The sequence below is a fragment of the Syngnathus typhle genome, linkage group LG5 (genome assembly GCF_033458585.1).
Source record: "Syngnathus typhle isolate RoL2023-S1 ecotype Sweden linkage group LG5, RoL_Styp_1.0, whole genome shotgun sequence".
In the NCBI taxonomy this organism is placed as follows: Eukaryota; Metazoa; Chordata; class Actinopteri; order Syngnathiformes; family Syngnathidae; genus Syngnathus; species Syngnathus typhle.
Window position 1 is genome coordinate 3,651,262 of NC_083742.1, and position 18,493 is coordinate 3,669,754.

Genomic DNA, 18,493 nt, shown 5'->3' on the forward strand with positions numbered 1-18,493 from the left:
GACACTAGCCATAGCACCAGCCCAGGAGCCGCGTACTAGTTGTTGACTCCCCTTTCACGTGCCTGCTCTGCTCACAACACAACACTGCTCCCGGAAAGAGGAAGCAAGCAACAATGAACTGGATTTCAAAATCAAAATAAAGTCGCGTCTAATGTCCGAGGTCAAACACGGCGATATAAATCGATGTTTACGTTTAGCATCGATGCCAATAAATCGTAGAGCATTATATCGATTAATCGATGTGTATCGATGAATCGTTACACCCCTAATACATACATACATAGGCGGCTCGGTGGCGCACTTGGGTAGCACGTCCGCCTCACAGTTGGGAGGGTGCGGGTTCGATTTCACGTCCGGCCCTCCCTGTGTGGAGTTTGCATGTTCTCGCCGGGCCCGCGTGGGTTTTCTCCGGGCACTCCGGTTTCCTCCCACATCCCAAAAACATGCTTGGTAGGCCGATTGAACACTCCAAATTGTCCCTAGATGCGAGTGCAAATGTTTGTTTGTCTCTGTGTGCCCTGCGATTGGCTGGCAACCGGTTCAGGGTGTCCCCCGCCTACTGCCCGATGACGGCTGGGATAGGCTCCAGCACGCCCGCGACCCCCGTGGGGACTAAGCGGTACAGAAAATGGATGGATATATATATATATAATGTGTCTACATATGTGTTTATAAATGTGTTTATAAATGTGTGCGTGTGCATGGGTGTGCGTGCGTGGGTGTGTGCGCGTGTGTGTGTGTGTGTGTGTGTGTGTGTGTGTGTGTGTGTGTGTGTGTGCAGAACTTGGTGGTGAATGGTCTGAGGAGTTGGGGTGGTGGTGAACGTTAGGGTGACACAAATGGCTGGAAGGTGAAGAGGTCGGTAACATATTTCTGAAATGCACAGATTTGTCAGAAGTGTCTATACCTAGAAATACAACCAGCCACTGTATGGCTCTTCTCTAAACATTTGCTGCTCCTCAAGTGAGTTTAAAAATATTGTATAAAGTAAAGGCCAAAATGTGCTGTGTGGCTATTATTGAAAGTCCTATTTTTATTGTATGCAGAGTCTGCTTTTGACTATTGGTGACAATGATGTGCATTGCTAAAATAATGCAATAATTGTTAGGTTTTCATAAAACATTAAAATGCCTTTTCATTCCTCCCTAGTTAGTGACATCCAACCCACAACTGACAAAATATAACTATTTTTCTCTTTCCTCACTAAAATATGAAATTTAAGTCATTTGTTTATTCTTTTACTAACAGTAGGCCAATGAGCTGATTAATATAATGTCATGGGCATCCAGCATTTCATGATATCACTCCCCCTTAAAAAAAATCAATTGTAGCTTTAATTTCAAAACTCAGCCCAGTTGGGAGGATACACTCTTTCCGGTGCAGACTTTGCTCTCTTTAACCTAGATAGTCCTCCTGACATTGGGAGAAAATTCCCATCCCCAAAAAATGCGGTGTAAAATTATCCATGGACTGGCCGAGTCTGCATACTGAAAGTCAAAGGGCACACAGAAGGCAGACTTAACACCTTGTTAAGTTTTACAACTGGCTCATTTGTTAGTTCCACGCAGCGATTGCCCCAATGAGCTTTGAAGTGACCTTCCCGCTCAAATACGACTCTGGGTACATACCAACAGCATGTAAGCACATAAGATTGTTTTCAGTTACCAAGTACAGTTAATCTGATCACAAAGTCTTTTAACCAATTTTAAATCCCGAATTATTTTTTACCTAGTATTGCTGCTTCACAAGGACATAGTTAAAGTACAATTTGGGGTTATTACAGAATGGTTATTTTGTACACCCAATATACTTAACTCCATTTAAAGTATGCAATAATTTCCACGGACAATCTCCAGTATCTTGAAAATATTATTTCAAGAAGAGTAGAGAGTTGTTTGGGAAAAGGAGACAAACTCCACATTGACTGTTCCTATTGGTGGAATGATATGGTGTCATTTGAAATAGTCACTGAAAATTTACCTACTGTTTGACACTACAGCATGAGGAATGTGACCAGAATTATTCAACTCAAGCTTTAGAATCACAACAAAAAACATGTTACATTTACAATAGATACATTTTGAAAAGTTCCAACAGAAACCAACATGATCCATGTCATTGGAAAGCACTCGTACAAATTAACAAAATAGTGGCTTCACCAAAAGCGGACGAATGTTGTTGTTGAGTGATACACCTGAAAATTGGCAAAGTTGGAGCGGAATGATGTAGCCTGGTTTAGATAAAGCATACTGATTCCTTCCCAAAATGCATAAATGAATGTGTACATTAAAATACAAGTGACAAAGAATACAAGGCGTTTCCTCAAAATATTACTTTGTGTGTGTACACAAATGCTACCACCGTAGCATCTATCAGTAATAATAACAATAGTAATAATAATGAGGATAATAACACATAATAATACATTTGAACAGTGCTAGCATCTATCAATAACAATGATAATAATAAAGTTAAACTGATATGGTATCCCTTCATACATGAAATTACTCATGTCAAGTTAATATTTATATAGCCTTAAATCACAGAAAGGTCTCAAAGAGCTTCACATACCCACAGGTGACATATATTAATGGCATCCCTGATCTCATGAATGACGATTCAATTCAACAGGCATTAGAAGCACGGTTAAATCAAGTCGTGATGTTTTGCTCCACAGACTGTTTTAGTATGCTCAAAAACACAGTCTAACATTCTAAAAGACTTCAAGGCTCCATTCGTCAGACTGATCGCTTTACTGTGTCAATGCCATCATATTTTCACACTATTTTCCTCACTGCTAGCGTTACATTTCTCCCCAATGACTGCACATTGTCACGTAAATTTCGAGACTGGTGCACTTCCTGTTGGGTACTGTGAATGTAAAAAAAATAATGTTTAGGTCCATTCAAACCGTAAGCTTTAGGTGACTTGAGAAGAGCCCATAGTGAATCCTCAAGTTCTTTACTTTTGGTTTGCTCGTTTATAAAATGGACCACCCAGTCCTGAACCTTTGCCTCTATTTTTGCAGGGTCAGAAAAAGGAGGCCAGTTGCTCTTTATGGTCGAGGTTTTTACGACGAGGTCAGAGCTGATTGGAGACCACCACTTGTTACTACAGTTGTAGGAGCCCCATGCCATAAACTGGCATTTCTATGTGTAGTTTACATGTTCGAGCTGGGTCCTCAAACTTCCCACTGTCCAAAAACATGTTAGATTCATTAAAGAGTCTTTTTTGCTGGTATTTGTGAATGTGTTATAATGGTTGTTTCTCTCCATAGCCACATTTCCTCTTTGTGGTAAAGCTACATTTTTGGGTCATTCTGATTCTTTTGTCTTCTCAAGCTGACATTTATATTATGTGTTTATATGAATGTTCCGAAGAATTTTAAATGGCACGATCAAACATGATGTGCCATGTGAGACTTTATGTCAACGGATTAGTTTTGGCTGAGTGAGATGCCAGCCAATCACCTCTAAGATCATTCACAATCCGTCTGGCACACTGGCCAACATCAGATTTGTTCTATATTTGTTTCCATTCCATAGTTAAACTGTTGTTACCTGAAAAATTAATTGTCTTTACAGGCAGTGCTTTTAACATTCTTAACTGTCATACAAATGTAAATAAAATGTAATTGTTGTAAACTGTCTTTGGGCCTGGTGGTGCAATCTTAATCTTAGCTCTGCAGTTCTAATGAAAACATTAGTTGTGAAATAATCAGTGAGCACAGGTTCTCCAGTGTTGAGTTTGCATGTTCTCAACCTGCATGCATGGGTTTGCTTCCACTTCCAACCAGATTCCAAAACCATACTTCCCAGGTTAATCAAAGACACTAATTTGCTCAGTAGCTGTCAAGTTTGTTTCCATCATATGTACCCTAAAATTAACTGCCGACAAATCTAATCACCTTATCCCCCATAAGTGGATGGATAATAATACTCTTAGTGAAACAGTAGTCGCAGTAATGTTAGACTGACTAATTTTTGTTGTGGGTCAGAGTGGTCAAAGTGGTTAACAGTGTTTTCCTCAAAGTCCCTGGTTCAGAACTTGGTGCTGACCCTTCTGTATGGAGTTTGCATATTCTTCCAATGCTCTCTCTACAGGTTATCTGGCCTGTTTGTTCCAAAATCATGCATCTTAAGTTAATTATCAACTCTAAATTGCTCATAGATAGATATGTGTACTATATTAGTCAGTGACCCGTCCTCTTCTTGATACAAACTTAGCTGAGATTGGTTCCACCTTACCTATTTCAGGTGGGTTACAAAATGTATGAATATGAAGTTAACAAATTGGAAACAACTACAATACATTTAAATTGGTGACATTATATTTGGTATTAGTCCCTAATGGGGTGAAGAACAGTTGCCTTACTTTGCTGCAAGCTATCTGGTTCCCACTCAATAATTTTGAACAGTTGTCTTCATTAAAGATTAAAGTCCCAATGATCGTCACACACACACCTGGGTGTGGTGAAATTTGTCCTCTGCATTTAATCCATCCCCTGGGGGAGAGGGGAGCAGTGAGCAGCAGCAGTGCCGCGCTCGAGAATCAGTTGGTGATCTAACCCCCCAATTCCAACCCTTAATGCTGAGTGCCAAGCAGGGAGGCAATGGGTCCCATTTTTATAGTCTTTGGTATGACCCGGCCGGGGTTTGAACCCACAACCTTCCGGTCTCAGGGCGGACACTCTACCACTAGGCCACTGAGTATCTACGTATACTTGCCCTGTGATTGACTGGCAACCAATCCTGAGTGTATTTTGACGCCAAAATCAACTGGGATGGGTTCCAGATAATCTGAGTCAGTCAATGTCGTACTTGAGGCTAGCTTTTTTTTAGTTGTGTTTGGTTTAGTAGGTCTATCTTGTATGGCATGTCAACATTCCACACGAGGACCTGATCTGAGATTACAACCCATGTCTGCATTTATGCTTATCACTAGGGCTGTCTTTTGCTGTTTTTAAGGTAAATGAACATTAGGATACTGAGGTATACTACTCACATATTTAGATATTTAGACTGATGACACTTACGACCGTTTCTTTTCTATTTCTTCACAATTGGCCTTCATGGATCAATATACTACTGCAATTATGATAATCTTCGTTTGAGTTTCTCATCAGTTCCCTTTGCCTCCTGGCAGGGGGAATGACTATGTCCTGTTCTTCTTTGGATGTTGATTGCATATTATGCAAGGATGAAACAGGCCTTTTGTCCACATGATTTGTTTTAATGTGAAATGGAAGTGTGACCGACCTGTTAACGTAAGATGAAAGGGAAGTGTGGTGGTAGTAGTAGGAGGAGTCTGCTTGCCACACCCATGTCTCCTGCTTTTAAATACAATGCAATACAAATGAGCGTGAAAGCTTGATGGGAGGGACAGTTTGTGCTTGTATTTGAGGAAATTAATGTGTAATTAAAGCAACTGTTAACTTTCAAGCTTTTACAGTCTCACTTTCGAGTACCCACTAAAGAAAGTTTTCAGAGCGGGACTTTACCTTTCAACATAAAAACAAGAAGAAAACAATTCCTACAGAGTGAAGCATTTCAATGCATGGGATTTACCCAGACAGGTCTCTACTAGGATCAGTTTTATTTTATTTGACACAGCCAATGTGAAATGTCACCTTATCTGGACTAAAATGGATGTGGTTGGATGGACCTTTGAGGAGTTAGATGGATTTTTGGAAGAAGACTCCAACACTCCATCAACCGGATCAGGTTTTTGACACATCTGAAAGGAAATCGCAGTTTCGATTGCAGAGACTCCGATGCTGTGAATGGACTGGTGTGGACTGCTTTTCTGGGTTAAATTTCCGGCATCCATTTAGGACATATCTTTCTCAGAATCCACTTCTTTATTGTTTTCAACAGGGGGGAGAATGTATGGAATAAACAAGCGTTGTATTTACTTGTAAGTATACCGTAAACCTCATTATAACTCTGGTTTTAGTCTTGGCTGTCAGTAAATTAGAATATAGTTAACTTTCTTTCAAATCTTTTCTGCAGATCATTTCAGTTTGTCATGCTTTGGAGCTATGTTAAGGTAAGAATCTAGACTCTAGCCTTTCATTATTCTTTTTTTTATGTAATCTAGACACACATTTCATTTGAATAATTCAGTTTCAAATATATATTAACACAACTTGAATAACCTGAGTGGTTGACTAATCCCAATTTAGATGGAAAAAAATATAGATTTTATTTTTCCCTTTGCAAAACAACAGGGGGAGAATCATCCATCTCCGAATTTTAACCAGTACATGAGGACACAGAGCGCAGTGACGGACCAGGTCAGCCGCAGACAGGTCAGGATTTACCAGCTCTACAGCCGCACCAGTGCAAAACACATCCAGATTCAGGGCAAAAGGGTCACCGCCACAGCTGAGGATGGAAATGTCTATGGTAAGAGCTCTCTCACTCTCTGACTTTATTCTGTTGGACTTATATACGACATTTTACATCGAGCAACAAAAGATTATTAACCCAGAAGCATTAATTCATAAGATTAAAAACATTGTTTTAAACGTTTGTATTTCATGCTTAATATGTACTACTGTATAACTAACTATACAGCGAAAGTATACAGTCTATAATTTTGGAAGTTAACACAACAACATATATGACTTAACATAACAAATATGGAATCGAGGGATTTATGACTCAAGGAACATTATGACGAGACAACATTTTTGCTTAATTATTTGACATTGACAGTGGATATGTATCTCACATTTATCAGTTAATGTATGGTTGAGAATTTTGAGTAATTTATTAAATACAAACAATAGATCAATTCCACTCCTGCTGAGTAGGCTTTGTCCTTGGGCACAGTCAGGTTTCACCTCCAGCCATCCTGTAAAAACGCAACCCCCGCTGCATGTTAACACAACCTATCTGCTGTATCCACAAAGCTATCGTCTGGCAAATTAGTGGCTGATAAGCAAAGTCATTTTTTTATGGCCCCAATACACAAAGTTATTGCAATTCACAAATCCACGACTGCCACAATTTGCAGCAAGTTGAAATGCATTAACAACTTAAGTTATTTGGTTAATCAAGTGGCTTAGCTGTAGATAAAAGACAGGAATCTACTGTATGTGTAAAGACTTGCTCACCACTTTGTCCATTACCTACCACTTTGATTACCTACCGGTATCAGTCAAGCTGGTTTTGCCACCCAACAGATTGTGCTTTACGTGTCCAAGGGCATATTGTTTCAATACACACCACAAGCATGCCATTGGTGCTTGAAAGTAAAAAAAACAAAACAAGCCATTTATCCACATCTAATAGATTCGGAACTTGCATCTAACTGAGTTGTCGATGACAACTTTCAAGTTTGTACATAGTGATTCAAAATAATATGTACCTTTTTACATTTTATTGCAGCTCGTCTCTTTGTTGAGACAGACACTTTTGGCAGCCGTGTCAGGATTAAAGGTGCAGAAAGTGGACGGTATCTCTGCATGAACCGGAAGGGAAAACTTGTTGGAAAGGTACTCTTATGTATGTATGTTATGTATGTATGTAATGTAAATTGAGGCCGGCTGGGCTTACATATAAGATATTATTTCTTATATGTCGTAGCATATTCTATCGACTGTATCCCTCCATCCATCCATCTGCTTAACCGCACGCCCGCCCAACCGCCCTCCTGCCCGCTTGTCCCTCTGTCTGTCGGTTTGTCGACTGTCTGTCTGTCATTTGTTTTGTATTTTCGGATTTTTAAAATCTTATATATCACTGCTGTGGACAGAATCTCCGTGTTGCCAAAATAATCACTTTTATAGGAGAGGTAAAGTTAAAACATATAGATAGAATATCATATAGGTTTAGAACACCACTCGTCTAAAATGGCTTTCTGATTAATATTGCGTTTGTGGAACGTGAAATACTGTTTAAAATTTGTAGTATAGTAAGAGTAGTTTTTAATTAATACAAACAGCAAAACATTATGGTTCCCATTCCGAAGCCATTGTCTTCTACAAAATCATTAGGATATCTCTTAAAATAAAATTTTGTGTTACAGAACATGGCAGTGCCATCAGACCGACGAGTGTTTGTGTCATTTTGTACAGATAGGACAAAAAGCGAAAAGTTCGATTACTCAAAGCTAAACGTTGTGTATGCTGAAGCTTGATTGAAAGTGATTGGGAAAGATTGACCTTTCACTTTTACTGTTTGCACTGTAATTTGTTGGCAAATAATTTCATTGTGACACAGGAAGGAAAAGATAGCTTTGGATGGCACAAATAAAAAAATATAAAATAAAAACAGGTAGAAATGTGAACATGGGACAATCTCCAAAGGGAAAATACCGTTTTTTTTCGTGTATAATGCGCAAAATTTAACTAATTTATTGTCCTAAAATCTGTGGTGCGCATTATACATGGGTACAATTTAAAAAATGTTTTTTTCTTTTTTTCTTTTAAGAAAATCATGGTACAACAAAACCAACAACAGGACTGACCGACAAAGACAGGGTGACATTACCAAAGACAGGAACAGAAACCAAACAGACATCATGACAGTAACACATGTGAGCGATGGGCAGACAGGACTTAAATACAAAACACGTTACATTGATTGAGGTGACACAGGAAGGGAGGGGCGACGCGAACAGAAACTATGGCAACCTAGACACATAGCAAAACTGGGGACGAGACATGACAAATCTCACACATCGTTTGATGCGATGGTGCAATCCTTGATGGTGTGTTATTGTCAAGTATTGTTTGTTTTTTAATCTCCATCGCGGACCGGACGTCATACGTCAAAGTCAAAGTCAGCTTTATTGTCAATCTCTCCACATGTCACAACACACAAAGGCAGTATCACTGCGCATGCGCACTATGGATCCGATGCGCAGAACGTCCGCACGCCTTTTTCACATGTCCGCACTGATGGCGGTGGTGCCTTTACGGGCAGTCGGAGAAATCAACGCCAACAAAAAAAAATTACATCCAGCCTAGTTAAGACCATACCAAAGACTATAAAAATGGGACCCATTGCCTCCCTGCGTGTGTGACGATCATTGGGACTTTTTAAATTTGGGTGCGTATTATACATGGGCACAGGCTTTTTTCCAGCATCAACATGCCATTTTTAGGGTGCGTATTATACATGGGGGCGCATTATACACGGAAAAAAAACGGTAGTAGATGCACCACTGTAGGAATTTCAGTAAAGTCTTCCAACTTCCTTTAAGCCACAAATGTCTTCCACATCACAACGATTATCTTCACTTGCCATGAGCTATTTTGGAAAACCTGATAATCATTGGTGGAGCTAATGCTTCACATATTGTTCCCTTTGTTTTAAAAAAATGGTTTGGCCTGTGGAAAAAGTAATATATAAAATGTTTACAAATGTGCGTGTAATGTGACTTGTTCAATCATATAAAACTTATATAGTGAACTAATGCCAAAATGTTCAAAGTGGGAGACAATTCAACAAAGACCTATAACATTAACATGACAAGCAGCTGTGAATGTTAGAAACACTTGATAATTGTACAGAATTATACATTTGCGTGAATGTGCCAAAACATGCAACTTGTTCGAAAACACGATGAACTTTTTTATTTCACAAGTGATATAATGATGTGAAAATCGAACAAGTAGTTCTGAGAAATTCTAATCTGAGAAACATAACAAAGCCTGTGATTGGCTGGCAACCAGTTCAGGGTGTCCCCTGCCTCCTGCTTGATGACTGCTGGTATAGGCTACAGCACATCACATCGTGGGGACATGCGGTACAGAAAATGGATGGATGGATGGATGGATGGATGGAAATGTAACAAAGCAACTGAGGAAAAAAATGTAAGCAGCAAAATCCACACATTTTTATCCACATCAGGGGGTGACTATTTTGCCACTTACTCTTGACTGAAAATGACATCACAGGGCCTAAGCACTCAGGTAACAATCAATCACGGTCACTTGTTTTCTGGGTTTGGTCATGTAATGTTTGCTCGCTGAGTCCTTAAGCATTGTGATGTAATTTTCAGTTGACAGAAAGTGGCCACACCCTCAGATTGTCAGGAATGAGTGGAGCCAGGTGAACAAATGCAGCTTGAACTGGGGTTTATATAAGGGAAAAGGGAGCTGGAAGGGAGGAAGGTGGGCAACGAAGACACAGACGGGATAGAGACTCACAGCCAGCGAACAGACAGACCGACCAACCGAAGTCCACTTGGACACGGATAAAATTCTGACCGTGAGCCTCCAGACAAGACCGGGGGAAACCAACAACAGGACACTGGGCGCTGACAGGGACGGAACACAACAGTGGACACTGACCGGAATAAACACACAGGCAGGACTTAAATACACAAGGTAACAAGGGGAAACAGGTGACAGACATTACGGTAACGAACGGGTGTGGCTGAGGGAAGTTGCCGGCGGAGCGTCTCTGGCACAGATGGATGAAAACAGGTGGATTTTGTTGCTTAATTCATTTTCCACAACTCAATATTAATCAGAATACTACATTCAGACGAGTGGTGCCGCACAGAAAAAAATTAAACAAAAAACAAACAAAAAAACTGAACATTCAACCATGAACATTGCATCGTCAATATGTGAAAGACAATTTCAGCACTAGATTAGTTAAACACACACACGCATGCATACGTACGCACGCACACACACACGCGCACACACACACGCGCGCGCATACGTACGCGTAGACTGACTAATAGAATAGATTTGTCTAAATTATGAAATCTAGTTTCAACATAGGTTTAAGCCTAACCCAAACGATATGTAAATACAACTTTGTGATAACTGCTCAGGTGTTCCTGTACTCCAGTGCTTCTCAATTATTTTCTGTTACGCCCCCCCCTAGCAAGAAGAAATCTATTCGCGCCCCCCCTCCCCACCGTGACTATCCTAACTTGTCTTGTAAGTCGTAAAATGTTGCACTGTCGCAAACGTGACAGAAGTAACAATGAGAGTGCCACTGCCCCCTGCTGTAGTAAACCCGCAATTACACTTTATTCTAGTACTGCCAAAAAAAAAGCCTGTTCCCCAGGGTCACACGCGCCCCCCCAGGAATAGCACCGCGCCCCCCAAGGGGGGCGCGCCCCACTATTTGAGAAGCACTGCTGTACTCTGACTTGATTTGAAAATCATAGATGAGTTTTTATGAGTAAATATTTGATTAATTCAAAGAATATTATTTCTCTCTCTCTCTCTCTCTCTCTCTCTCTCTCTCTCTCTCTCTCTCTCTCTCTCTCTCTCTCTCTCTCTCTCTCTCTCTCTCTCTCTCTCTCTCTCTCTCTCGCTCTCGCTCTCGCTCTCTCTCTCTCGCTCTCTCTCTCGCTCTCTCTCTCTCGCTCTCTCTCTCTCTCTCTCTCTCATGCAGCCCAGTGGTTGTAGCAGGGATTGTATCTTCACAGAGATTGTACTGGAGAATAATTACACAGCTTTTCAAAATGCCAAGTATGAGAGCTGGTATCTCGCATTCACAAGAAAAGGGAAGCCACTCAAAGCCTCCAAGACAAGAGAGAACCAGAGAGAAGTCCATTTCATCAAACGGCTCCACACAGGTTCACCACCCTTTCCCAATGCTGACCAAAGCAAACATTTTGAGTTCATTCGATTTCCAGTCACACATCGAGCAAAAAGGAACAAGAAATCATGTACTTTTGCAACAAAAAAGAAGTGAACTGGCAACAGCCGTAACATTTGAAAAAAAAGAACTGTAGATTTCTTTGTACATTTTATGTAAAATATGGCTAGCATGTCACAAAATAAAATAAAATGTTCAGTTGTAAATAAAGATGTTGACTGAAGCAGATTAAATATATATTCAACTCTCCGGACTGTCTTTGTTGGAGAATGTTCAAAGTCAAAGTCTGCTTTATTGTCAATTCCTTCACATGTCAAGACTGTATATACAAAGAGATCGAAATTGCGTTTCCTACTATCCCAAGGTGGAGACAAAACATATTACACCCAATTGGTCCACAGACAAACAAAACATTCAAGTAAACAATACAGAAAGTAAAAATAAGAAGGCACATACAATGAATAAATAAGAGCAACTTTATATGCTTATACTTATATAAAATATAAGCATATTTTCACTCCTGTTGCACTCAACAAGACACTAAGACTGGTCATCTGAGTGCAATGTTCTTTCTATCCCAAAAAAACTTTTATCAGTGACGAATACATCTTCACACAATTGCAATGTTTTGATATATACTTGCAGAAAATTTATTGTAATTCAGTCGAGTGAACAAAATATATTTTGATAGGTTTCTCTTATTGTATTTGTGTTTTCGGGTATGGTGTTTATTCTGTGGGTCGCGATGGATGCTTTTACATACAAACCGGATTTGGTTGAAGTTGGGTAATTGTGCAAAATGTAAATAAAAACAAAATACAACGATTTGAAAATCCTTACCTATATTTAATTGAATACACTACAAAGACAACATATTTAATGTTCAAACTGATAAACCTAATTCTTTTTTGCCAAATAATAATTAACTTAGAATTTCATGGCTGCAACACGTCCAGTAGAAGTTGGGAAAGGTGGCAAAAAATACTGAGAAAGCTGAGAAAAGCTCAACACCTATTCGGAACATTCCACATGTGATCAGGCCAATTGGGAGCAGGTAGGTACCATGATTGGGTATAAAAAGAGCATCCCCAAACATGCTAAGTCATTCACAAGCAAGGATGGGGCGAAGTTCACCACTTTGTCCACAACTGCGTAAGAAAATAGTTGAACAGTTTAAGAACAACATTTCTCAAAGCAAAATTGCAAGGAATTTAGGGATTTCAACATCTACGGTCCATAATATCGTCAAAAGGTTCAGAGAATCTGGTGTCAATGACCGTGACCTTCAATCCCTCAGACGGCACTGCCTTAAAAACCGACATGAATGTGTCAAGGATATCACCAAATGGGCACAGGAGAACTTCAGAAAACCATTGTTAGTTCATCACTACATCAGTAAGTGCGGGTTAAAACTCTCCCATGCAAAGCAAAAGCCGTTTATGAACAACATACAGAAACGCCGCCGGGTTTTCTGGGCCCGAGCTCATGTAAAATGGACTGATGCACAATGAAAAAGTGTTTTGTGGGCTGATGAATCCACTTTCCAAATTGTTTTTGGAAACACTGGACGTTGTGTCCTCTGGACCAAAGAGGAAGCGGACCATCCGGACTATTATAGATGCAAAGTTCAAAAGCCAGCATCTGTGATGGTGCGGGGGTGCATTAGTTCCCATGGCATAGGTTACTTACATTTCTGTGAAGGCAACATAAATGCTGAAAAGTACATACAGATTTTGGAGCAACATATGCTGCCGTCCAAGCGACGTCTTTTTCAAGGTGATGTAACAAAGTGGTAACATGCCCATTCCCAACTTCTACTGCACGTGATGCAGCCATGAAATTCTAAGTGAATTATTATTTGAAAAATAGAATAAAGTTTACGAGTTTGAGCATTAAATATGTTGTAGTATCGCTGTTGTTATGTTATCGCGAGAACTGCAAATGACTAGAGAGCGAGCAAGGAACTAGCAGCTAACAAGAAACGGACATGTGGAAATAAAGGAGTTGAAGTTAAACAAAGACTGTTTTATTGAGGAACACAACATTTTGGCGACGAGGAAACGGTTTATCACGAACCCAGATGCAAGAAAGGACGACTAGGATTCTACGTCCATACTGAGAAAAAAAAAAGTGAGAAGACACCTGTATCGTGTTGGCCATGTCGAACGGCGATGGTGCCGGAGCCGCGCTGGGACAAGCTGCACCTGAACCCAGGTACGCCCAACTGAACGCGCCTGCTGCGTTGAACCTTGGGGCGTCTGATTTATTCACAGAATATAGCCTGTGGAAGGACTCCTACAGTTTTTTCGAAGTTGCCAGTGGAACTATTAATGCACCAGACTTAGTGAGGAGGGCCACATTACTGCATTGCATTGGAGCACCTACGCAAAGAATTTTTGCCAATCTACCTGGAAGCAAAAGTACGTATGCACAGACTGTTGCTGCTCTAGACTCGTATTTCACACCACGAAGAAATGTAGTCCTGGAGAGACACAAGTTTAGACAGAGGGCTCAGTGTACTGATGAGTCAGTAGATGCTTTTGTGAATGCGTTGAGAGAATTGGCGAAATCATGTGACTTTGGGGCACTGGAGGACGATATGATAAGAGATCAGATAGTGGAAAAGTGTGCGATGAGAAAGCTGCGTGACAAACTGCTTCAGGAAGATGGACTGAGTTTAGATAGAGCATTGTCAACTGCGAGAGCTTTTGAAGCAGCGCAGGCAGAATCTAAACTTTTCACGGAGAGTGCTTATCACAAAGCTGGAGACGACCGCATTCGCTTCACCGAGAGGAGTGTGCGTGTGGATCCCAGACGGACCGGAGATGCGAAGCAAGGAAGGAGAGGCAGCCAAGGGCAAGCCAACAGCACCACCCAGTGTTACAGATGTGGAATGGACACTCACACAGCAGACGACTGTGGAGCTAAGACAGCAACGTGTCTTTTCTGTAAGAAAACGGGACATTATGCTCGCATGTGTCTCAAGAAGAAAAAGAAAGCACAGGGAGAAAGTAACAGTGACAAATATAAAGACAGAAGTAAGGAAAAAGATAAATCAAAGACTGGTAAACCAGTGAGAGCAGTAGTGCAGGAACTTTCTGATTCAGACTCAGATGAGTTTATCCATGCTGTAGATCCTGAAGGCACAGAAAGAGTCAATGTAAATGGACAATGGCTGAAAATGGTCATAGATACAGGAAGTGGAAGAAACTTCATAGGAGAGGACCTGTTCCAAAGAACATTATCCACTTTAACAAAACTTAAACCGACTAAAAAGAGATTTTATGCATATGCACAAACTACTCCACTTAAATGTGTAGGTTACTTTGAGGCAGTATTGAGATGGAAGAACAATGAAGTCAAAGATAACATATATGTGATAGAAGGAAATGTAGAAGCACTGTTAGGCAGAAAAACAAGCTTTGAGTTAGAACTACTTAACACAGGAGAAACGGTGAACAAAGTATCACAAGAAGAGAGATTTGACAAACTTGTCAGCGAGTTCCAACAAGTTTTCAAAGGACTTGGTCAGATTAAAGGATACAGCCACAAGGTAACAGTCGATGAAAAAGTACCACCTATAGCACAGAGACTAAGGAGAGTCCCTTACCACATGATAGAAGCTGTAAACCAGGAGCTAGACAAGATGCTAGAACAAGATATTATAGAGGAAGTGAATGAAGGATCTGAATGGGTTTCTAACATCCTAATCATTCCCAAGAAAGAAACGCCAGAAGTAAGATTATGTGAAGACCTCAGGGAAGTGAATAAAGCAGTGATTAGGGAAAGACACCCAGTACCAACAGTAGATAGCATCTTACAAGCAGTGCAGGGAGCAAAAGTGTTCGCTAAGCTGGATGCCAGGAAAGGGTTTTGGCAATGTGATCTAGCTCCAGAATCCAGACCCCTGACGACATTTATCACACATAGAGGGTGCTACTGTTTCAAGAAAGTTCCCTTTGGACTATCAAGTGCACCTGAAGCCTATCAGAAGGCTATGGACTCTATGTTATGTGGAATGCCTGGCACAGTTTGCTACATGGATGATGTAGTGGTTTTTGGAGAGAATGATGAGCAACTGGAACAGAGACTAAGACAAGTCTTTCAGAGATTCAAGAACAGAGGTTTAACCCTGAACAGAGACAAGTGTGCTTTTGGACTACAACAAATAGAGATACTTGGACATGTGATCTCTTCCGAAGGAATCAAACCAGACCCAAAAAAGGTTGAGGCTGTCTGCAAAGCGCCTAGACCTGAGAACATTCAACTGCTTCGTTCATTTCTAGGTACTTGTGGATTTCTGATGAAGTTCATACCAAATTATGCAAATTTATCAGAACCACTAAGGAAACTCACTAGAAAAGGACAAGCATCGAAGTGGACAAAAGAAACAGAAAGAGCATTCCAAGCAATGAAAGATGCTTTGGTGAGTGAGACATGCTTGGCCTACTTTAAACTAGAGGCACCAACTGTTGTGATCAGTGATGCAAGTCCAGTTGGACTTGGTGCTGTTTTGATGCAGACACAATCGGATGGACAGAACAAGCCAATAGCCTATGCAAGCCGTTCACTGACCCCAACAGAACGTCGTTATTCACAGATAGAACGGGAGGCTTTAGGATGTGTATGGGCAGTGGAACATTTTAGACCTTACCTATGGGGGGCCAAGTTTACTTTACAAACAGATCATAAACCTCTCATTTACATGTTCAACCCTGAGAAAGCAACACTGTCACCACCGCGAATACAGAGACTTGGTTTAAGACTACTACCATATGACTACAAAATAGAACACATAGTTGGAAAGACCAATGTTGCAGATTCACTATCGAGACTTCCATTACAAGAGACAAGAGACTGCTGTGAGTATGTAGAAACATACGTGGACAGAGTGTTGTCAGTAACCCTGAATGAAATACAAGCCATAAGTATTGATGACATAAAACAGAAAATGACAGAGGATGACACAATGGAGAAACTAAAGTTAATACTGGAGACAGGAAAATGGCCAAACCCAATTCCAGAGGAATTGCAGCCCTATAACAGATGTGCTGGAGACTTGAGCAGGTATGATGGACTTGTGCTGAGAGGACACAGGATAGTGCTGCCGAGAGCAATGGTGAAACAAGCACTGAGGATCGGACACGAGACTCACCAAGGGGTGGTCCGTACAAAACAATATCTAAGGAGCAAATTCTATTGGCCCAACATGGACCTTGATGTTGAGAGACTGATTAGAAACTGCTCCGCCTGTGTTCTTAACCAGCCATTACATGAAGATCAACCTCTTCAACCATTAGAGCTACCACCTAGACCATGGACCAAGATAGGTATTGATTTGATAGGTCCTATCCAGAACCAGTACATCCTAACCATGATAGACTACTATACTTCATTTCCAGAGGCTGTCATCATTTCTGACATTTCATCAGACACTGTAGTTGCAGAAGTAAAGAAGGTGTTTGCTAGATTTGGTTACCCTTTAGAGGCAGTCACTGATAATGGCAGGCAGTTCGTAGGAAACTGTTTTGAAGACTTCCTTAAATCCTGTGGAATCAAGCACATTAGAGCATCACCTTATTATCCAAAGAGCAATGGGAAAATTGAGAGATTTCATAGATACCTAAAGAAAGCCTTAAGAGCAACTAAATGTGAAGGAAAGGTGTGGAAAAAGGAGCTTTCACAAATTTTAATGGCATATCGCTCTACACCACATAGAGCATCAGGAGAGACGCCAGCCATGCTTATGTTTGGACGAGACATCCGCACCAAGTGTCCAACTCTGGAGAAGGCGAGTGAAGTACCAAAAGGAAAGGAGAAAACTGTTGATATCAGAAGCCATCACACGGAGTACAAAACTAAAATGAAACAGTATGCTGACCAGCACAACAGAGCAAAGGAGCACAACTTTAAAGTTGGTGATGTTGTTTACATTGCTAGTATGGAGAACGGAAAGCTGGATTCTACTTTTAAAGATGTCAGATATGTTCTTTTGAGAAACACAGCCGACAATTCTTTTGAGCTGGTCAATACAGAGGATGGATCAAAAGTGATCAGGAATGTCAAACATCTACGACATACGCCCATTATAATGGACTTTGATGTTCCTGAGCATCCAGTGGTTCATGCTCAAATCAACAGTGACTCTGTGGATGTGCCGATTGCTAATACCGACCAGGCAACCGAGAGACCACCTGAACCGGACCCAGCTGTATCTGATATCATCACTACCAGCAAGGGCCGAGTGATAAGAAAGCCCATCCGATACAGAGAGACTTGAAAAGAGAGACTTATATGTGAGACAACTTGTATTGATGTAAAAAGAAAAAAAATGTGTTTGTATTCTAAACAAAGGAGGAATATGTAGTATCGCTGTTGTTATGTTATCGCGAGAACTGCAAATGACTAGAGAGCGAGCAAGGAACTAGCAGCTAACAAGAAACGGACATGTGGAAATAAAGGAGTTGAAGTTAAACAAAGACTGTTTTATTGAGGAACACAACATATGTTATATGTATTTTGTTTTTATTTACATTTTACACAATTTTCCAACTCCAACGAATCCGGTATGTAAATTTGTTAAATAAAAACAAAGGAAATACAATACAGAGTTTCGCACTACAAGTGTAAATGCACCGGTGCGTGTGTGTGTTTAATTTTCGAAGAATCCCACCCAAAGAACTAAGTGAACCCCATTAATAATGTAATCACTAATGTGATTAACTATTGTTATAAAAAGCAGTTGCAGAAGTAAAATATTAGGTTTGCTTTAAGTAACGTTGATGTTTTCAACTGTAGTTTCTCTATTTGAAACTGGGTGGAAACAGAACTTTCAGAAGAAGAAATCTACGGTGGCCATGAAGTGCAAAGTACACGCGCACGGCAAACACGTACACACATACGCGCACACTCAC

The 18,493-nt window shown here is 40.5% G+C and overlaps 2 protein-coding genes across 3 annotated transcripts; both read left to right on the top strand.

Moving 5' to 3' along the window:
• The first annotated feature begins 5,884 nt into the window (after positions 1–5,884).
• fgf17 (fibroblast growth factor 17) lies at positions 5,885–11,675 on the top strand. Its single transcript, XM_061278882.1, has 5 exons — positions 5,885–5,916; positions 6,012–6,048; positions 6,230–6,407; positions 7,395–7,501; positions 11,373–11,675. The coding sequence occupies exons 1-5, from the start codon at positions 5,885–5,887 to the stop codon at positions 11,673–11,675; spliced, it is 657 nt and encodes a 218-aa protein (XP_061134866.1).
• Positions 11,676–13,487: 1,812 nt separating this feature from the next.
• On the top strand, positions 13,488–18,037 carry LOC133154800 (uncharacterized). Of its 2 annotated transcripts, none has more exons than XR_009714538.1 (2): positions 13,488–13,999; positions 17,298–18,037. XR_009714538.1 is itself a non-coding variant. In XM_061279808.1 (2 exons), exons 1-2 carry the CDS (start codon positions 13,738–13,740, stop codon positions 17,857–17,859), a joined length of 618 nt encoding a protein of 205 aa, XP_061135792.1. In that variant the 5' UTR covers positions 13,488–13,737; the 3' UTR covers positions 17,860–18,037. The 2 variants fall into 2 exon arrangements, 1 of the variants encoding a protein (XP_061135792.1); XM_061279808.1 differs by having other exon boundaries at positions 13,488–13,793.
• The last annotated feature ends 456 nt before the right edge of the window (positions 18,038–18,493 follow it).